The following is a 20,695-nucleotide window of genomic DNA, read 5'->3' as shown; positions in this document are numbered from 1 at the left end:
GGGGTCGCGGCGGCGGCGGCGGCGGGCGGAGGGCAGCAGCGCGGCGGGCGGCCGCGGAGGCTCCATGGGGGGGGGGGGGGAGGGGGGCAGAAGAAGAAGCGGCGGCGGCGGCGGCGGCGGCCGCGGCCGGGCCCGGCGGGGGAGCGCGCTCCGGTGTCGGCGCCGGTTAAACCACGCCCCCCCCGCGGCCCGCCATTGGCCAGCGCCCGCGGGTTGGAACGAGGCCGCCGCTTTTCTCGCTTCTGATTGGTCGCCGCCAGCTGCCACTTGTGCGCTCGGCGCCACGCCCTCCCCGCCCCGCCGCGCCACGCCCCCGCCGCCCCCCCCTCCCCGCGGGACACGCCCCCGCCGCCAGCGGCCATTTTCGCGCGCCCCGCCCTCCCGCTGCCCCCCCCCTCCCCCCCAGCCACCCACCCCGGCCCCTGCCGTCCGCACCCCCCCCGGCGCCGCCTTTCGGGACCCCCCCTCCCGGGAGTTTGGGGGCTCCGGCAGCGACGGGCGGGCCCCGGGAAGTCCCCGCCCCCCTTCCCGCCAAAATCGGAGCACCCCGAAAGTTGCGGAGTGCCTCCCAAAAGTCGGGGTTTCGCCCTAAGCGGGTGGAACTGGGGTCGTGCCTGTCACGGCGGCGTTACCGCCGGCTCGGGGACCCCCAGAGCTCCTCCTGCCCCTCCCAAGCTAAAGGGTCCCGGCCTGCCGCGGGAGGGTCCCCCCGAAAGTTGTGCTTCCCGAATTTTCAGGATTCCGAGAAGTTCCAGGGATTCTCCAAAACTTTTGGGGCGCCTCCAGAGTGGCGCCCCCCAAACTTGTCGGGGTCCCCCCGAAGTTTGAGACTTGCTGGACGTCACAGGGCTCCCCAAAACCTAATAGAGGTTCCCCCATCGGCTCTACGACCCCCGAAGCTACGCTGTCTGTCTGCTGGGGGGCGCCTGGAATGTGGGGGCTAGAGAGCAGTTCCCAGCAGGAGATGAGGCCCCAGACCCGGGTGGGTTGGGCCAGTCCTGCCTGGCATGAGAGAATGCTGCCCAAAGCCACCCAGAAGGGGAGTGCTGGGTGTGGGGTCCGTGGGGCAGGTGGAGTGCGTGGGGTACTGGGGAGCAGGGGAGAGCTGGGTGCAGGGGATGCACGGGTGCATGAGGGACGGGGGGTGCCCAGCTGCCTGAGGTGCCGTGGGGCAGGTGGGGGGCATGGGTTAGGGGGGTGCCCTTCGTGCATGGGCGATCTGGGGTGCATGGAGTGCGCTGGGCACATGGGGTAAGGGCTGCATCGGGTACCGGGGTGCATAGGGCGCCCCGAGTGCATGGAGCATTTGGGGGTACCGGCGTGCCCAGGGTGCCCAGGCTGGTGCCCAGGCTGGTGCCCATCCATGCTCTGCCCCTCGCCTACTGCAGACCTTCAGCGCAGCAGGTGCCGGTGTGGGGCCGGTGTTTGAGTGCCCACCCCGCAGCCTGAAGGCCAGGACAGAGGCCGTGGGGCTCTCCCAGACGGTGGCCGCCGACGGTCCCTCCCCAGCCTGTCCGCCTCCGGCCGTGCCCCGGCAGCCCAGGGCTGGCTAACGCGGGGCGATGGGGGTCGGTATCCCCTGCCTGGAGGGGTAACGTCCCCACCGTGGCAGAGGGGCAGGAGTCCTGGGGTGCTTGGCCACCCATTGTCCCTCGAGGGGGCCGGAGCTGCCACCTTCAGCCTGTGCCGTGCCCAAGGCCAGAAGCTTTCGTAAGCGTTAGAAGTCCCGAGGAAAGGGGAAAGCCCCCATGTGCGCGGCCAAGAGAGGGGGTGCCACCGCGGCACGGCCATCCGCGGGGTCCCCTTGCGTGCCACGGAGCAGGAGGGGAGCAGCCAGCTGAAGGGCAGTGTGCCCCTCGGAACTGGGGTACCCGTGGGGCCCCAAACCTGCCCTAGCTGTGCCAGAGCTGCCGGGGACTGGGGACCGGCAGCATCCACGGCAGCTGGCGGTGCCACGGTGGGGAGCACAGGAGGTCCTTGCACCCCATCCCGCGGCCCTGTCCCCAGAGGCACTGATGTCCGAGCCCCCAGCCCCGGGGCTTGGCACCACCCTTCTCCTTCCCGCGGTGTTGGGAGAAGGGGACGGAGCTGTGCCGCAGCCGGGCCGCGCTGCTGGCCCCGCCGGCTGCCCCCCACTACGGTTTAATGGTTAACGCCGGCGAAACGCTGAGCTGGCAGCTCCAGCAGCTTCACTCTTGTGCAACTCGCCGAGCATCGGCCGCCTGTTGAACGAGGGCTGCAGTGCCAGCAGCCCGACCCCCTCCACGGGCAGGGCAGCATCCCTGGGAGATGCCCCCGTGGTGCCCGGATACCCTCACTGGGAACGAGCTGTGGTGCCCCTCTCCCAGGTGGGTGTTGCAGAGGGAGTCAGGGCCTTGCCCACACTGCCCACCGGCTGTGGGGCACGGGGCCATATGGGGGGGTGAAGCTGTTGGGGCATGGGGCTGGTTTGGGTGCAGAGCCACCTGCTGCATGCAGCCACAGAGCCATACAGGGGGCTGGAAGAACACGAGGTGCAGGGCAGCAGCCTGCAGTGTGTGCTGGGCTCCTGCTCACTCTGCCTTGTGGGAATGGCACCATGTGGCACTGTCCCCTGGAAGTGTGACAGGGAGCTCATCCCAAAACTGGCCTCTAGCAGGAGCAGGGAGCCTGGGGGGGTCCCCACACCCAGCCATCCCTAGGGGTCTTCCCAGCCTTACCTGCTTGGATACTGACCCCAACCTTCCCAGCCAGACCACAGCCCTCCAAGTGATGTTTTGGGATGGATCCTTCATTCACCAGTCAGTTTCTGAGCCTCCAGCCAGGGCTCTGGGCACATTTTCCACCACCCCAAGGACTGGGCTCTTGCTCTCAGACCTCAGACCTGGCTCCCCTGAGTCCCACAGGCCCCGCAGGCATTAGGAGCAAGCAGCAGCCCTGCACACCAGGCCTTTCCTGCTGCGGTTGGGTCATGTCTGGGAGATGCTTTGGCCACCCTCCAGCTCTGCAGGAGCAGATTTCCCTGGAGGGTGCAGCCCAGTGCCCTGCTGAGTGTGCCTTGCACTGGGGAAGCAGCACAGTGGTACCCAACCTTGTGGGCAGTGCCAGCACTGGCCCAGCCCTGCCCTGCCCTGCCCTGAAGTGAAGGAGCTCCTGCATGGACATGATGCTCCTGCTCGGGGTTGCTCCACGGGAGGTTTAGGTTGGCCATGAGGAACAATTTCTTCCCCTTGAGGGGTGTCAAGGCCTGGCCCAGGCTGCCCAGGGCAGGGGTGGAGCCCCCATCCCTGGAGGGGTTTTGAAGCTGTGGAGCTGTGGTGCTGAGGGCCATGGTTTGGTGGTGCCCTGGCAGTGCTGGGTTAGGTGCTGGACCTGATGACCTTCAAGCTCTCTTCCAACCCAAACGACCCAGGGAGTTCTCCTCACAGCTCCCAGGAGATTTGGGTGGTGCAGGAGGGATGCAGCCCTGGGGAGCTGCAGGATGGGATGATGGAAAAAGAGAGGAGGGGAAGGCTGCAGCTGGGGGGGAGCCCACACACCAGGGTGGCACAGCTGGCAGCAGGAAGAGCGTGGCAGCACCAGCACCCACGGCCCCACAGCATCTTCTCTCAGGGCCCTTATCTGTCAGGGGGCGGGGAGCAGCTGCCGGGGCTGGCTCCTCTCTGGGGCTCTGTGGTTTGGCACCGAGCTGCTTCCCGGCTGCAAAGCTCCTCGGCAGGTTCTGCTGAGCTCTGTGTTTTCGGTTTGCATCTCCTCCCCTGCTGCCACGCAGGGGCAAAGCTGCCCACGGCGGGCACATGGCTTCCTGCCTGCCCCAGGGCATGGCCCGGGGGCGCTGAGCCTGACTGCAGGGACAGCATCCAGCCCCGGGTTTAGGGACAGCATCCAGCCCTGGGTTTAGGCACAGCATCCAGCCCCGGGTTTAGGCACAGCATCCAGCCCCGGGTGTAGGCACAGCATCCACCTTGGGTTTAGGGACAGCATCCAGCCCTGGGTTTAGGCACAGCATCCAGCCCCGGGTGTAGGCACAGCATCCACCTTGGGTTTAGGCACAGCACCCAGCCCTGGGTTTAGGCACAGCATCCAGCCCCGGGTGTAGGCACAGCATCCAGCCCCGGGTGTAGGCACAGCATCCAGCCCCGGGTTTAGGCACAGCATCCAGCCCGGGTTTAGGGACAGCATCCAGCCCCGGGTTTAGGCACAGCATCCAGCCCCGGGTGTAGGCACAGCATCCACCTTGGGTTTAGGGACAGCATCCAGCCCTGGGTTTAGGGACAGCATCCAGCCCTGGGTTTAGGCACAGCATCCAGCCCCGGGTGTAGGCACAGCATCCACCTTGGGTTTAGGGACAGCATCCAGCCCTGGGTTTAGGGACAGCATCCAGCCCTGGGTTTAGGCACAGCATCCAGCCCCGGGTTTAGGGACAGCATCCAGCCCTGGGTTTAGGCACAGCATCCAGCCCTGGGTTTAGGCACAGCATCCAGCCCCGGGTTTAGGCACAGCATCCAGCCCCGGGTTTAGGCACAGCATCTAGCCCCGGGTTTAGGCACAGCATCCAGCCCCGGGTTTAGGCACAGCCGTGGCAGGTCCCAGCTGCAGGCTGGCCCAGCCCCCCGAAGCAGCTCCTGGAGGCTGCACATCCACCCTCAGAGATGCAAACCCCTCCGTGCAGGAGGGGTGCCCCAGCCAGCAGCTCCTCTCCCAGCCCCCAGGACCAGGCTTTAGATCCAGCTTAAGAGTTTTCTCCTGAGAAGGGTAACTCCCTCCCAGCCTTTTAATGGAGGATGGAAGCTGTCTGCTCACAGAGGCGCCAGCAGCTGTGTCTGAGAGGTGGGACTGGGTGAGGGAGGACAGGCAGCCACCAGCACCAGGGAGCTGGGAGCTGCCCCAGCCCTGGCACCACTGCAGGGCAGGTGGTTAGGGGCTGTGAGCAACCTGCTCTGGTTGCAGATGTCCCTGGGGACTGCAGGGGGTCGCACTGGAAAGGTCTCTTCCCACCCAAACCAGGATGGGATTCTATGACCCCAATGGTCCTGGGGGGAGGATCAGGGCCCACAGCCCTGCCACCACCTGCCCCAAAGGACAAGAAGTCCCCATTGTGGTTCCCATCTTGGCAGCAGTGCCAGCCCCCTGGGCTCCCCCTGTGGCACCCAGCACCTGCAGCCTGCCTCTGCCCAGGTCAGCCTGCTGGCAGGGGCTGGGGGGGATGGGGCAAGGCTGCTCCAAGAGAAGTAACACAAAGGATGCACAGAGGGCTGGCAGGGATGCAGCCCCCCACCCCCTGCAGCTGTCCTTGGGGGGCTCAGGCCCCTGCAGAGCCAGTCCTAGGGCAGCCCCCACCCCAGCAGCATCCATGCTGGGTGTGCCCAGGCTGTGGGGAGGAGCAGGGGGTGCTAGAGGTTGGTGATGTAGACCTCCAGGCCGTTGGCTGCTGTCCTGGCCGAGGCTCTCCGGGGCTCCCCTGCCCAGATGTCCCCCACGCTCTCGTAGAGGCTCTCGGGGGCCGAGGCCTTGCCTGGCTCCCCCCTCACCACCTTCCTCCAGCTCAGGTCCACGGCCTCGTAGTCTGGGTCCGGGCCACGGCCCCGAGCAGCCCAGGCTCTGTCGCTGACAGACTCATAGCAGGGGTCCAGGGTGCCTTGGGCAGCCGGGGGGGGCCAGCACCCAGCCAGGGCACCCTCGTCCCGGCGCAGGGGCGGCCACCCAGCACCCCTCTCCCCTGAGGCCGGTGTGGGGGCCTGGGTCTTCTTGGTGGCTTTGCACACCGTTGAGTACATGTCCTCCAGCTGCAAGAGGAAGGGGGCAGTTAGGGGCAAGCCCCCCGGGGGTACCCCCACGCCCGTGCAGCCCTCGGAGGATCCCGGCAGTGGATCCCCCGCTGTGGATCCCAGTTTGTGCACAGGGAGCCTTCTGCAGGGCACAGAGAGCAGCACCATGGGCATCGCCCACCCTTGGGGGTCTCAGCTTCCTCCTGTCCCCCTAAAAGCTCCCCTGGAGAGCCCTGCTCCACACCCTGCTCCAAACAGGAGTGTCACAGGGAGGCAGGGCACTGGGTGCCCCATCCAGCAAGCACAGCACGGCCCCATGCCCATCCCCACCGCCCCAGGGCCGTACCTTTGCCAGGGGGGCACTGCTGGCACCATCCCAGCACCGTGGAGCAGCAGGAGGTGCCGCCACAGCTCCATCCTGCACCTCCGTGGGCGCTGCCTTCTTCACCTTGCGGACGCAGGCGTAGTCGGCAGCGCCGAGCCCCGCACGCCTGGGGGGCGCTTGGCTGCTGGTGGGGCCGGGGGGCACCGGGGCACCCTCTGCCCCCCCTGCCACGCACTCATAGACAGTGTCCTGCACCGCCTTCCGTGCCGGGGTGAAGAGCAGGTTGGAGTAGGTCTGCTCAGGGGCTGAGGAGGCTGCTGGGGGCTGGGGGACAGGGATCTGGGGCAGCTCCCGGTGCAGGAGGACGCTGACAGGGTCACCGCTGGCTGGGGGGCACGGGGGGCACGGGAGATCCAGGCTGGCCGGGCGCTGGGCTGCGGGGAGAGGAGAGGGGGTGGAGGGCTCAGGAACACAGCAGGCACCAAGCCCTGCAGCGGCAGCGTGGTGCTGTGTCTGTGCCACCACGGGCTCGTGGGCAGCGTGGGGGCTGAGGGGACCCCCCAGGGCTGGCAGCCCCTGCTGGCTGCCCCTGCTGGCTGGGCACTCACGGGCATCCCTGGCCTTCACCCGGTACAGCTCATGCAGCTTGGTGTCCGACTTGCTGAGCGAGCGCAGCTGCGTCTGCCCCAGCAGGGCCTGCAGGGGGGCACGAGTCAGGGGCATGGCTGGCACCTGGGGGACACAGAGCTGCCCCCCAGCCGACCCTGCCCTCCCCAGCAGCCGCTTACCTCATCCACCAGCTTCACCCCATCTGGAGGGACCTTCTTCTTCCTGCCCTTGCTGCGAGGAGAAGCGTGGCTGAGCTTCAGGCAGGTGGTCAGGACAGGGGCAAGGAGTGGCCCCCAGCCTGGCCGTGGTGGGTGGGCATCATTCCGTGCCTCCCCTTGCTGCCAGACCCACAACCTGCTCCTTCACCAGCCCCAAGCTGGCTCCATACTGGCTGGGGAGACCTTGACTGCACCTTGCACCCCGCTGAGCTGTGCCAGGCGCTGCTGGCATCACCCATCCTGTCCAGCCCAGCCCAGGCTGATCCTGCAGAGCCTTTGGGTGCAGGGGGTGCAGTGGGGGAGGCAGCAAGGCACAAGGGTGCAGGATCAGGCCGGGCAGGGTGCAGTGGGGCTGCAGCTGGGAGTTAGGGGTGAGCAGAGCAGCAGATCCCAGACCAGGACAGGCACAGCAGAGTCTCCACGTGCCACCACTAAATGCCACCAAGGCATCCCTAGCCCTGTCCCCAGCAGCAGGGGGGAAGGCAGAGGGCCCGTGGGCAGCACTCACCGTCTGCAGGCAGCACACAGCGCCCCCAGGTAAACCAAGACACCCAGCAGGGCCAGGGCACCGCTGGCTGGCACCAGCAGGGTCCCCTTGCCATCGGCCACAGCCATGGGGGACCCTCTTCTGACACCGCTGTGGGGCCAAGATCTGGGGAGAGAAAGGATGAGTTGGGGTGCAGCTGGGTGCAGCTGGGCTCACCAGGGCATGGGGTGGTGCCTCATGGCCCCCAGGGCTTGCCAGGGACCTACAGACCCCTGGGGAAGGGGGGGGGTCTCCTCAGGTGCTTTGCAGGGGGACATGCACCAGGGGCACATGCACCAGGGGGCTGCACTCCCTGGGGCTGCCTCGATGCTTCCATCACTGCCTAGCCCGGGGCAGGTGCCCAGCAGTGGGGGCTCTGTCACCCCAGGAAACACTCCAGATTTCAGTGCCTTCAACAACAATCCAAAGCCAAGCAGCCCAGCAGGGTCCAGGCTCCCAGGCTGCCACTCAGATCACGGAGTCCTGAATGGATTTGGTTGGAAAAGATCTCTGAGAGCCCAACCATTGACCTGCCACCACCGTGGCCACCAAACCCTGGCCCCAGGTGCCATGGCCACAGGGTTCTTGAACCCCTCCAGGGATGGGGACTCCACCACCTCCCTGGGCAGCCTGTGCCAGCCCCTGACCACTCCTGCAGCAAAGAACTGGCAGGACAGAACTGGCCCAGCCGAGCAGGACGTCTTCCACGGTGTGGCTGGGGACACAGATCCCATGGGACACCCTCAGCACCTCTGACATCTCCTAACCCAGACAACAAATCCCCAGCCAAGCTCCAGGCAGAGGTCTCCTCACCCTATGTGGATCTTGGGTGCTGCAGCAGCCCTGCAGCGAGCAGGGAGGGCTGTGCCCACCGAGCCACTGAGCCCTCCCCTGTCACCAGGCAGCATCTTTGGTGCATCTTTACCCCAGCAGCCAGCAAGTCCCTGCCCTTTGGCAGCACCCTTGTAGCTGAGAGCTTCCCAGGCCTTTGGAAACGTCCCTGAGCAAAGCCTTAACCCCTGGAGTGAGGCAGAGGGGTTTGGGGGACTGGCCAGACTGGCTCAGATCAGAGCTGGGAAGGGAAGGCTCTTCCCTCTCCAGCCATGCTTTAATTAGGCAGCATCGTTGCTCTGTCTGAGCAGAATTAATTACAGGGATTACCTGCAGCAGGGGCAGTGGCTGCAGCCAGTCCTTGCTGAACTCGTTTGGCTCAGCAGAGCCTCAGGAGCTCAGGAGGAGCTGAGCAGGCTCCAAGGTTTAGCAGACAAGATGATAAGGAGGGGGGTGGCTGGGAGCTGGCCCCGTGGGGGCACTGGGGAGCCAGCTTTCAGCAGGCACCCACAGGACAGCTCCCCCAGAGCACAGCATTCTCCATCCAGGGCTTTTAAGGTTGAAGAGTGAAGGGAGAGGCTTCTCAACTTGTCCCCTCCCTGGAGGTGTTCAGGGCCAGGCTGGATGAGGCCCTGAGCAGCCTGGGCTGGGGGGAGGTGTCCCTGCCCAAGGCAGGGGGTTGGGGCTGGGTGATCTCGAAGGTCCCTTCCAAGCCAGCCCAGTCTGTGGCTCTAGGAAGCTGGAATGAATACAGAGAAACTCCTTCTGTTCTCAGGAGGTTGGCTGCTGCTTGCTCCCTGATTTCTGACCTGCAAACCTACCCAGCTCCTGCTCTTGGAGAAGCCATGTGCCATGGGCCCTGCCCCCACCAGCCCCAACGGCTTTGAAGCTGGGAGCAGGCAGAGCTCTGCCTCCCTGTGACACCCCCACAGCCCAGCCAGCAGGGAGCAAGGCCCTGCCCGGACCCCTGCCCGGACCCTTGCCTGGACCCCTGCCCGGGGAGCGCAAGGGGCTTGCTCCCCAGCGTGCTGGAGGCTGCTGCAGCCAAAGTTTGCAGCTGCCTTTCATGCAAATGAGGTAAAATCTGCTGCTGCAGAACCCAGGGCTGCTGCTGTAGAATCCAGTGGTGGTGGTGGTGCTGCTGCAGAATCCAGTGCTGCTGCTCTGCTGCTGCAGAACCCAGTGCTGCTGCAGAACCCAGTGCTGCTGCTGCAGAATCCAGTGCTGCTGCTGCTGTTGCTGCTGCTGCAGAATTCAGTGCTGCTGCTGCAGAACCCAGTGCTGCTCTGCTGCCTTTGCCTGGCTTCTGGTGCAGCCACCCAGCTCAAACCACGCAGGGTGAGGAGAGGAAAGTTTGAAGGCACCAGAAGGGTTGATGCAAGAAACCAGAGCAAACCTCTGGAGCTGATCTGCAGCGGTGACTGAGCACAGCTCAGCTGCCCTGGGGACTTGCACTGAAAGGAAAGGCCTCAGAAGCAGAAGTAGCTCTCGGGGGTTGCTCTCCCCTTCTGAAAAGTGAGAGCCCTGCAGCAGTCAAATCAGCAAGCTGGAGGCTGCTGGGGTGCAGGGAGCCAGGTCGGCAGGCAGTGAGGTTTCTGTTTGGAGGGCGGAGCAGAGGGGAGAGCTCTCTGCCTCTCCCTTCTCTTTGTGCAGGGGGATGGAGACTCTCCACGGCCACAGGAGCTGATGGTCGAACTCTGTGGTGGCCAAACCCCTCTGGAGTTGTTTCCTTTAGAAAGGATCAACTCCATTCCTCAGCACCAGCCCCCAGCTGCCAGCAGCTGCACAGCTCTAGGGCCAGCCCTGACCACTCCTTCTGTGCTGGGGGGGCAGCAGCACAGCTCTGGGCTCCCCAGCTCAAGAGAGACAGAGAACAGCTGGGGAGAGTCCAGGGGAGGCTACAGCTATGCTGAGGGGCCTGGAGCAGCTCTGGGAGCAGCAGAGGCTGAGAGCCCTGGGGCTGAGAGCCTGCAGCAGAGCAGCCCCAGAGGGGAGCTAAAGGAGCTGTGGGGGGCAAGAGGCTGGGGCCAGGCTCTGCTCAGTGGTTGTGGAGCAGGGGCTTGGCCTGGGTGAGCTCCAGAGGCCCCTTCCAACCCCTCCCTGCTGAGCTCTCTCAGCTCTCACTGTGCAGCTCTCTCAAGGTTGACATTTCAGCATTTCCTCTTCCCCTGCCCTCTGCACTCACCTGGGCACAGAAATCTTCTTCTCAGCAGAAACCAAGAACCTGCTTGAGATCTCTTCTGCTGAGCTGAACCACAGCAGGCCAGCAGCAGAGAGCTCAGTGCTGCAGCTCTGGGAAGGCACAGGGTGGCTGTTGCAAGGATTTGGATCCTTTCTCCCCCTCTGCCTACTGCAGAGGTTTTCTTGCCACAAATGCAGCAGCTTGAGCCCGCTGCAGGTTGGGAGGGGACAGCTCTTCAGTGCCTGTGGCCTCTCAAGCCTCCTCCCCAGCAGCCAGGAGCTCAGCACCCACCCCAGGAGCCCAGCACCCACCCCAGGAGCTCAGCACCCACCCCAGGAGCCCAGCACCCACCCCAGGAGCCCAGCACCCACCCCAGGAGCCGTTCCACACCCAGTCTCTAACTCTTGTTCCCCTCCCAGGTGGAGAGTTTTCTGTTGCTCAAATCACTGTGTGTGTCCCCCCCCGAGCTCAGCCCCTTCACCACGGCAGCAAACAGCTCCCACTCAGCCTCCAGGTCCAAGCCCTGGCACCCAGCAGCACTGCCCAGCTCCAGCACCCTTTTACCTCTGGGGTTTAAGCCGAGATGCTTCCAGAGCACAGGGGACTGAGTGGCACAAAGCTCAACCAAGCAGGGTGAGGAACCCCACCCCCCCACCCCCCCCAGCCCCCTGCAGCAGCACCTCCCAACCCCTGCACGGAGCAAGGAGCTCCAAAGCATCTCCCGAGCCCTGCTCTGGCTGCAGCTGGCCAGAGAGCCAACCGCACTTACTGTGCACACCTCAGCTGCTGCCGAGCACGACGAGCAGGGATCCAACCATCCTCTCTCCTCCAGCCAGGCTGCAGAGCTCTCTTATCCCATACCAGGGGCTCCCGAACACCTCAGGCACCTCAGCCTCTCGCTCCCCTCCCAGAGCAGGCAGCTGCCAGCATCCCCCATGCGGCAGAGCCCCAGCTCGCTTCCTGCCCCGCCGAGGCGGCTGCTTCCCCCGGGGGCAGGCCGGGCTGCTCCCCGCCTCCCAGCGCATCAGGGCACCTCTGCCGGGCTCTGCTTCCCACCAGGCTGGTTCGGGAGCCAGCTCTCTCCCCACGGGGGAAGGACAAGCTGCCAGGCATCATCATTAGCTTGCAAATGAACAGCACCATACAAGGAGAGAGGAGAGAGAAACAAAGCCCAAGTTTACTCAGCAGGGAGCGTGGAGGGGCCTGGGTGGGAGGCAGGTTGAGGAGGAGCCTGCCAGGGGTGCTGTGGAAAGCCCAAGGAGCACAGGACTGAGCCAAGCAATATCCCCAAGTCTCCAAGAGATGCTGAAGTGCAAGTGGCAGGAGGCCAAACAAGGCCAAGGCTCTGTGCAGCTCAGCTCACAGCCCCCTCCTGCCAGGCTGGGTGCTTCCATCCATCCATCCCTGCCCCCAGGGAGGGAAACAAGCAGCTGATTGGGAGGGCAGGGCCCTAGGCAGCCACTGACAAGGCCTTGGGCTGAGCCCAGAGTGTGGGGAACACCAGCCCAGAGCAAGGAACAGCCTACAGCCCTTCACCCCCTTGCCCACAGTGCCAGCACAGGACCCAGGAGCTTCCCAAGAGAGTCCTGCTGCTTCCACCTCACCTCTTGGGAGCACTCCCCCAGGCTTCCTGCCCCTTCCTCAGCCCCAAGTTCATTTCTGCTGTCACTTTGTCTCTGCTGAGGTGTGTCTGCAGCTCTGCTGGAGCCCACAGCACCTGAGCAGCTCTGATCCTATCTGCTGTCAGAGTTTCTGGTTGGTTTGGCAGCCTGGGCCTGCAGGCTGGTGTGGCCCTGCCCAGGCTGACAGCTTCAGAAGGTTCTTGGGGAGAGATAACAAAGGTGAGAGCCAGGGGAGGAAAGATTCCCACGAGGGAAATGGCTCCTGGGACAAAAACCCTTGAGGTGGAGACCAAACTGTGTCCTGTGCTGGCAGGGAGCTGCCACCAGGAGTGGTTAAGCCAAACAGGGAGAGTGCCCAGGCCCCAGCAGGGGCTGGCTCTGATGAAACCACCACCTGCTCTGGGGCCCTGACTCACAGAGCAGGGCCAAGGGCAGAGGACATCCTCCCTGGCATGGCCTCCATGCTGCAGGGCTGGGCACTCTGCTGCCTGCCTGCTCCCAGCAGGCCATGAAGCTCTGCCCAGCCAGGGCTGTGCTGGGCACACACAGACCTCCTCCCTCTGCCCCTCCAGGGCCCAGCCCCACCTGGACCCAGGTCCTGAGGAGTTTTCAGTGACAGGCCCCAAGGAGCCACCCAGGGCAGAGGAGCTCCAGGAGAGAAGAGCTGGGGCAAAAACCACCCCCTGGGAGCTGCTCCTAGCTGGGAGGGTCTGGAGCCCATTCCTCTGCTGCCTTCCTCCCCCAGCCTGGGCACTCTGCCTGTGGAACCATGCAGCTTGCCACCCCAAGTCCAGGAGCTGGGCACAGCAGATCCTCTGACTGCTGACACTGGCTGTGTGAGGCCTCCAGAGCTCTCCTCCAAGCTGCCACTTCTGCCTGTCAGGACAGCAGGGCTCCAGGGCACTGCTCCCTCAACACCTCAGCTCCCAGCTGGATGCCAGGGCACAGCTCAGCAGGTGGAGGGCAGCTGAAGCAGTTGGCCTTGGTGGCTGGCAGCCAGCAGAAGCCTCCTCCTCAGGGGTGTGCTCAGGACCCTGCCTCCACTCCTGCCTGTCAGTTGGCTGCCAACACAAGCACAGCTGCTGGCAGGATGTGGGGCTCAGAGCCCTCCCCAGCAGCAGTGGCACCTGGAGGAGCTGCAGGCTCTGGCTGAGGTGCTGCCACAGCCCCACAGGCACCAGCAGTGTGCAGGAGAGCAGAGAGTGAGTGTCCCTGCAGCCAGCCCTGGCACCAGGCTCAGGCTCACTGGACAGATGTGTTCTGCTGCCTCCCCCAGGGCTCAGCACCACCTCCTTGCAGACACTGCTGCTTTTCAGCCCACTCTCCAGGCTGGGCAGCTCAAGGCCCAGAGGAACAGGAATGGCTCAGCCAGGCTCTGAAGCCAGGAGCACTGGGGCTGGCTGGCAGGACACTGAGTGCAGTCCAAGCTCCCCCAGAGACTAGAACTCAGTCATCTTCTTGTGTGTGTCTGCTGTCTTCTGCTCCCTCTGCAGCCTGGCTTCCTGGGCCTGCAGCTGCCCCAGCTGCCTGTGGGCATTGGCCAGCTTCTCCTTCAGCTGGGCTGTGGCCACACTGTGCCTGCAAGCAGAGAGCATTATGGCAGTGGCAGCCTGCCTGCTGAGCCCAAAGCCCTGTCCCCAGCCCAGCAGGCTGTGCCCCTTCCTGTGGGCAAGCACGAGGCAGAGCCTGGTGCTCAGCACCATCCAGGTGAGAGGAGGTCCTCCTGTCCTGCTCAGCAGCAGCACTGGGCATGAGCAGGGCTCCAGCACCTCTCCTCTGAGAGCTTCCCCCACTGCCACAGCCTGAGCTCCAGCCAGGGACCCCAGAGCCATCTGCCAGTGCCCAGGCTGGCACAGGCTGAAGCCTCTTCTCCACCTCCCCTGAGCTCTCATCCAGAGGTGCTGCACTTCTCAGAGCAGGCTGGCTGGGGCTTGGAGCAGCCTGACCTAGTTGAGGATCAGAGACTGGTTTGGGTGGGGAGGGACCTTTAAAGGTCACCCAGTCCAAGCCTCTGCAGCCCCCAGGGACAGCCCCAAGCAGAGCAGGCTGCTCCCAGCCCCAACCAACCTGGTGTGGGATGGTGCCAGGCATGGGGCAGCCCCCAGCTCTCTGGGCAGCCTGGGCCAGGCTCTCCCCACCCTAAGTGTCAAACATTTCTCTCTCCAGTCCCAATCTCCCTCTTGGAGTTCAAACCATCCCCCCTTGGCCTGTCCCAGCTGGCCCTGCTCACAGGACTCTCTTAGGCTGTCCCTGCTCAGGGCAGGGGAGCTGGAACGAGCTGATCTTTGAAGTCCCCTCCAACCCAAGCCACTCAGTGAGTGCTGCTCCCAGGGCCCACTCCAGGCTCCCTGCTGCTGCTCCCCTACCTGCCCAGGTTGCGCTGCAGGGCCTGCTGGATGCCCAGGATGTCTCTCTGGGTGCGCTCGATGCTCTCTGCCGTCTGCAGCAGGTGGACGCTCAGAGCCTTCCTGCTGCTCTTGCTGCCGCGGTAGATCTCTTTGCTGCTCCTCTTGGGCAGCGCCTGCAGGCCCCCGGCCTCGGCCCCGCAGCTCTGCCCTCGCAGTTTGTCGTTCAGGAAGTCGAAGACGCTGCGAGGAGGCCTGCGGCCGCCAGGGGGCGCCGTGCCGCCCCCCCGCCCCCTGCCCCGGCCCGGGGCAGCCTTCCCCTCCCTCCTCCTCTGCAGCACCGCAGCACACTGGTCCAGGGAGCGGCCCCGGGGCAGCACCACGGCCTGCACCGGCTCCACTCGGCCATCGCAGTTCTTCCCTAGCCCTGGGGAGAGACAGCAGGGAGGGCAGCCCCGGAGGGGGGGGAGGGCAGCCCCGGAGGGGGGGGAGGGCAGCCCCGGAGGGGAGGGAGGGCAGCCCCGGAGGGGAGCCCAGCAGAGGACAGCCCTCTGGGGTCACCCCAGGGGAGTCCAGCAGCAGAGGACAGCCCTTTGGGGTCACCCCAGGGGAGTCCAGCAGCAGAGGACAGCCCCTGAGGGGAGCCCAGCAGAGGACAGCCCTTTGGGGTCACCCCAGGGGAGTCCAGCAGCAGAGGACAGCCCCTGAGGGGAGTCCAGCAGCAGAGGACAGCCCTTTGGGGTCACCCCAGGGGAGTCCAGCAGCAGAGGACTTCCCCACAAGCTCCTGCTGGCAGCCACAGGCTTAGCCCAAGCAGAGGCTGTGGAGGTAGAAGCTGGAGGCAAGGGGAGCAGCAAAGGCCACAGCAGAGGGGATGCAGAGGCTACCCCAGGAGCCTTCTGCAGCAGACCCCAGGCTGAAGGTGGCTTTGAGCAGCCTGAGCCAGGCTGGGCTGGCTTGGAAGGGACCTTTCAAGGTCCCCTAGCTCAGGCCTGCTGCAGACTCAGGCAGGTTGCTCAGAGCCCCATCCAGCCTGGCCTGGAAGGCTCCCAGGGCTGGGGCTGCTACAGGACAAGGCCTGAGGCCACCCACCAGGCTGGCTCCTGGGGAGCTGGGTTCAACCTGGCATGCCCAGCTGCTCACTCAAGCCAGCTTCTCCTTCAAACTGGTTTGGTTCCTCTGGGAGGAGCAGAGCCAGAGCCAAGCAGCAGCAGGTTGCCCTCCTAAGGCCCCCAAGGCTCATTTGTGTAGCCAGAGGCTCACTCAGCAGGCTTTGAAGTCCATGTCTAGAGCCAGGAGATGCTTCAGCAGACATCAGAAGCTCCAGGGATCAGCTGCCTGCTCCCTTTGAACACCTCACACAACAGCTCTCAGCTCATCATGAGCCTGGCCATGGCTCCCACTGCCTTCCCCTACTGCCAGGGAGGCCTTGGTGCACACACAGCTCAGCTTCCAGCAGAGGAATCCTCTCAAGCTCACCACACAGCCTGAGCCTCATCTCACAGCCTCCTCCAGCACAGCAAGCTTGAGCTCCCTGCCAAACCTACAGCAGCTGTAGGGCTCACCAAACTCTGGCAGCAGCAGGCCCAGCCCCCTGCCCTTACCTTTGCCAAACTCATAGCCCATCTGAGCCAGCAGCTTGGAGCCAATGCCACGAGTGTGAGCTTCCCAGCCAGCAAAGGAGGAGCTGCAGGCAGGAGTCCACTCCCCAGCCTCTGGAGCTGCTGAGTCTATCACTGTGGCACAGGAGAGATCAGTGAGACACAGACACAGAGCTGCCCCACAGAGCCTTCCCCTGGGCTGCCCCCACCACACAGACCCCTCCCAGGGGGCACTACAAGTGACTTCTCCCACCCCAGAATGGAGCAGCTGCTTCTGCAGCCCCCCTGACTGCAGAGACCCACAGGGTGGCTTGGAAGGGACCTAAAAGCTCCTCTAGTCCCAAGCCCCTGGCCTGGCTGCTCAGGGCCTCATCCAGCCTGGTCCTGGAAGACTCCAGGCAGGAGGCAGCCACAGCCTCCCTGGGCAGCCTGGGCCAGGGTCCCCCCACCCTCCCTGGAAAGAATTTCTTCCTCCCCTCCAGTCCCAGTCTGCCCTCCCCAAGCTTCAACCCACTCTGCCTCCTCCTGGCCCTCCCAGCCCTTGCCAAAGGTCCCTCCCCAGCATTCCTGGAGCCCCTTCCAGCTACTGGCAGCTGCCCTAAGGTCTGCCCACAGCCTTCTCTTCTCCAGGCTGAACAGCCCCAAGTCCCTCAGCCTGCCCCACAGGGGAGGGTCTCCAGCCCTCAGAGCCCCTTTGTGGCCTCCTCTGGACCCTCTCCCACAGCTCCCTTCTTGTGTTGGGCAGCAGCAGCAATTTCCCCAGAGGTGAAGCACTTGCAGTGAGAGCTCCAGGGAAGCAATTCAGGCAAGGCTGAGCTGGGCCAGGAGCTGCTTCTGCCCCCCCTGCCCTACCCTTGGCATAGGCAGAGTCATCCTCAGCAGAGCCATCCTCAGCAGAGCCATCCTCAGCAGAGCCATCCTCAGCAGAGCCATCCTCAGCAGAGCCATCCTGGGCGGCTTCGGCCTCGCCCCGCAGCGGGGGCAGGATGCTGTCTGCCTCCACCACAGCCTCCTTCAGCAGCAGGGAGTCAAACTGCACAGTGTAGTAACCACTGTCCACATCTGCAGGAGGGGAAACAAGGACAGGAGCTCCCCAGGCTCCTGCAGGCCCAGGAGTCTCCAGCACGCAGCTGGCAGAGGCCTGTCCCCGGCAGTCAGCTGGAGGGGAGGAAGGGCCAAGGGAGAGGCACTGCAAACATCTGAGTGCCCCTGGGGGGCATCTCTCTCAGGGAGACAATGACAGGTCATCTCCACAGGGCCTGGGAGGACACCTAAAGGTCTGCCTCTAACACAGGAAGAGAGATGAGCTGCTGAGAAATGGAAATGAAGTGAGCTGGTACCAGCCTGAGGTGGAGAGGAGAAACCTTCCCTGCTGCCTCTGAGCTGGTACCAGCCTGAGGTGGAGAGAGGAGAAACCTTCCCTGCTGCCTCTGAGCTGGTACCAGCCTGAGGTGGAGAGGAGAAACCTTCCCTGCTGCCCCTGAGCTGGTACCAGCCTGAGGTGGAGAGGAGAAACCTTCCCTGCTGCCCCTGAGCTGGTACCAGCCTGAGGTGGAGAGGGGATGAACCTTCCCTGCCCCCTCTGAGCTGGTACCAGCCTGAGGTGGAGAGGGGAAACCTTCCCTGCCCCCTCTGAGCTGGTACCAGCCTGAGGTGGAGAGGGGATGAACCTTCCCTGCCCCCTCTGAGCTGGTACCAGCCTGAGGTGGAGAGGAGAAACCTTCCCTGCCCCCTCTGAGCTGGTACCAGCCTGAGGTGGAGAGGGGAAACCTTCCCTGCCCCCTCTGAGCTGGTACCAGCCTGAGGTGGAGAGGGGATGAACCTTCCCTGCCCCCTCTGAGCTGGTACCAGCCTGAGGTGGAGAGGAGAAACCTTCCCTGCTGCCTCTGAGCTGGTACCAGCCTGAGGTGGAGAGGAGAAACCTTCCCTGCTGCCTCTGAGCTGGTACCAGCCTGAGGTGGAGAGGAGAAACCTTCCCTGCTGCCAGGGCTGCAGGAGCTGATGGGCAGGGCTCAGCTGCCCTGGCCTGGCTGAAACAAGGGCAGGTGACTGCAGCTCAAGCCCCACACATGCCAGTCCCTGCCAGGCCTGCCCCTCCTTCACTGCAGCATCACCTTGCAGTCATTTCCTTCCAACCTTCCTGCTCTTCCCACTCCTTTTTCACAGGGGGCTGGAAGGGACCTCTGGAGCTCACCCAGGCCAAGCCCCTGCTCCAGCAGGGCACCCACAGAGCCTGCCCAGGGGCATGGTGCCCAGGGGGGGTTGGAAGCTCTGCACACCAGGAGACTCCACAACCTCTCTGGGCAGCCTGCTCCAGGGCTCTGCTCCCTCACACCAAACAACTTTCTCCTCAGGGAACCTCCTGGCTGCCACTCTGTGCCCATTGCTCCTTGTGCTGTCCCTGGGCACCACTGAGCAGAGCCTGGCCCCAGCCTCTTGCCCCCCACAGCTCCTTCAGCTCCTGCTGAGCAGCCTGCACCTTGCAGGCAGCCTGCAGGCAGAGCAGGCCCCAAGGACTCACCAGTGATTTTTGCAGTGTACCAGATGCCATCACTGTGCTTGGCCAGGCAGGCTGAGCCTACCTCCAGTGTGCTGAGGTTGGGCTCCTGAAAGGGCTGCAGCTCCTCCACAGAGACCACCTGCCCATGAGAGAACCTGCCAGGAGAGGGGGGAGGAGAATGATCTCTGCCTGATGGCAGCAGGCTTGGAACACAAATCCCTCCTGCCCTTGGAGGCAGTGCTGACAGTGCCAGTGGGGAATGCTCATCGCTCCCCACCCTGGGAACAGCCCAGCTCAGGCTGCCTGGGCTCTGCACAGCCTGCTCTGCCTGGAGAGGTCCCTGCTGGCTGCAAGGGGCTGGCACTGCATGACCCTGGCAGGCCCCTTCCAACTCAAAGCCTTTGCTGGGGGTTCTCTCAGTGACAGCAGGGCTTCAGCTTTGGGCTTCAGCTCATCACTGAGGCCATGCACCAAGGGCCAGAGCACAGCCCAGGGCACCAAACTCCCCTCCCTAGTTCCACATTCACAGAGCAAAGCCACCCATCCTCACAGAGAGGATCAGAGACACAAAGGCCTCCAGCCCAGCCCCCAGCTCAGAGCAAAGGCAACCTCCAAGGCTCATCAGGGTACCCAAAGCCTTTTCCAGCTGTGTTCCAAAGGTCTCCACAGATGGAGGCTGCCCAACCTCTCTGCTGTGGAGAGGAGGAGCCCTTGGCAGCCAAGCCTTGGTGGCTCCAGTTACTAACCAGTTGTTAGTTCAGCTGCTTGCTGAGGCAAACCCTGCAGCTGGCCCACGAAACTTCCACTCCCAGGGGTTCTCCTCCCTGCTTCAGCCAGAGGGAAGCACTGCTCCCTGTGACACAGCAGCAGACAGGCAAGGCCTCACTGGGCACAAAAGCCAAGCATGGTACCTGCAGAGCAGGTTCATCCCTCAGGGTCAAGGCCCCCTGCAGGAAGGACCCAGCCCCCCCAGCCCTGCTGCCTCCCTTACCGACAGTTCTCTTTAAATCTGCACTTGGCATCCAGGAAGAAGGGGCAAGGCTTCAGAGCCTTGTGAGTTGGGTAGAGGTACAGCACTCTGACTCCTGCACTGCCATCTTCCAGCTCCTCTGTCCCCACAATCATGGCATTGTGGTACTCCAGAGTCCCCCAGGAACTGTAGTAGGGAGCTTTAACCTTCATCCCACTCAGTTCTTCCTCCTCTTCCTCCTCTCTGTCTGACTCTTTCTCTTCTTCACTGCACCTGGATTCATTTTTGCTGGCAGTGTCTCCCTCTGGTGCTATCTCATCCTTGTTAGCTGAAGGCTTCTCATCACCTCCAAGCTCAGCAATGGCTTCCTTAAAAGCTGCATACTCCTCATCTTGGGCAGAGCTGTCTGGGTTGGTGCTCTGCTCCAGACCCCCTGGGGAGGAGGAAGAGGCAGCAGTGGGATCTAAAGTAGCCAGAAGCTTGCTCTTTTTCACAGACACCAGGCTGGACTCAGTCAGCTCTATCAGCTGCTTCAAGTCTTCCTGCAACTGAATCAAGTCTGACTGCTGTGAGGGGTCCTGGCCTGCCCCTAAAGCCAGCTCCACTTGCTGCAGCTGGGCATTGTAGGTCTGAATGGCGGCTTCCAGGTTCTCTTCGTCCATTATCAGCAGAACAAAGGTGCAAACACACCCGAACCGTGTCCTTCCCGGGAGCTCAGAACATAGCCAGACCTTACTTAAGATGAGCAGCCTCTTGGATAGCAACCCCGTGATCACAGAAGCTACCGTGTACCTCGCCGTCCCGCTTTCTCCCTCGGAACTGACCAGGTTGATGCTCCCGCAGCAAACAGACGGCGAAAGAGTCTCTGGGGAGAGGCCGGGGCCTGCCCTTCCCTGCCACGGCGCCCGCTCGGTCACACTGCCCGACCTCACCACCGCTCCCTTCGCAGCCTGAGGTCCTGCCGCCCGACCTCTGCACCACGGGGGCTAACAAAAATCCCCGACGTCGCCCCAGCCGCCGCGCTCACCGCCCAGCTCCCGCTCCCCCTTCCCCTCCTATGCCGCCGCCATGACGCCCCGCCGACTTCCGGCCCCCAGCCGGGGGACTTCCGGCCCCCAGCTGGGGGACTTCCGGTTTGTCTGGCCAACCGCATTGCGCCATTCAGCAGCGACACCGCCCCCGGTGATGCGCCGGGGCCAGGGGCTCTCACGGCGCGCCG

General features: G+C 64.1%; 2 protein-coding genes across 4 annotated transcripts; both read right to left on the bottom strand.

The window, feature by feature from the left end:
- Positions 1-4,625: 4,625 nt before the first annotated feature.
- On the bottom strand, positions 4,626-11,504 carry LIME1 (Lck interacting transmembrane adaptor 1). Of its 3 annotated transcripts, none has more exons than XM_068150283.1 (6): positions 11,208-11,504; positions 7,408-7,551; positions 6,861-6,912; positions 6,681-6,768; positions 6,094-6,506; positions 4,626-5,765 (listed from the first exon to the last, which is right to left on the bottom strand). In XM_068150283.1, exons 2-6 carry the CDS (start codon positions 7,512-7,514, stop codon positions 5,373-5,375), a joined length of 1,053 nt encoding a protein of 350 aa, XP_068006384.1. In that variant the 5' UTR covers positions 7,515-7,551; positions 11,208-11,504; the 3' UTR covers positions 4,626-5,372. The 3 variants fall into 3 exon arrangements, with proteins under 3 accessions (XP_068006384.1, XP_068006385.1, XP_068006386.1); XM_068150284.1 differs by having other exon boundaries at positions 11,217-11,504; XM_068150285.1 differs by lacking the exon at positions 11,208-11,504 and adding an exon at positions 10,442-10,699.
- Positions 11,505-11,592: 88 nt separating this feature from the next.
- Positions 11,593-20,561, bottom strand: ZGPAT (zinc finger CCCH-type and G-patch domain containing). Its single transcript, XM_068150259.1, has 6 exons — positions 19,498-20,561; positions 18,528-18,661; positions 16,859-17,068; positions 16,010-16,141; positions 14,427-14,832; positions 11,593-13,638 (listed from the first exon to the last, which is right to left on the bottom strand). The coding sequence occupies exons 1-6, from the start codon at positions 20,136-20,138 to the stop codon at positions 13,500-13,502; spliced, it is 1,662 nt and encodes a 553-aa protein (XP_068006360.1). The 5' UTR covers positions 20,139-20,561; the 3' UTR covers positions 11,593-13,499.
- Positions 20,562-20,695: the final 134 nt, after the last annotated feature.

Source organism: Melanerpes formicivorus, unplaced genomic scaffold (genome assembly GCF_026170545.1).
Source record: "Melanerpes formicivorus ecotype bairdi unplaced genomic scaffold, bMelFor1.0.p_v2 SCAF_19, whole genome shotgun sequence".
In the NCBI taxonomy this organism is placed as follows: domain Eukaryota; kingdom Metazoa; phylum Chordata; class Aves; order Piciformes; family Picidae; genus Melanerpes; species Melanerpes formicivorus.
This window is presented reverse-complemented; position numbering and strand designations above follow the sequence as displayed.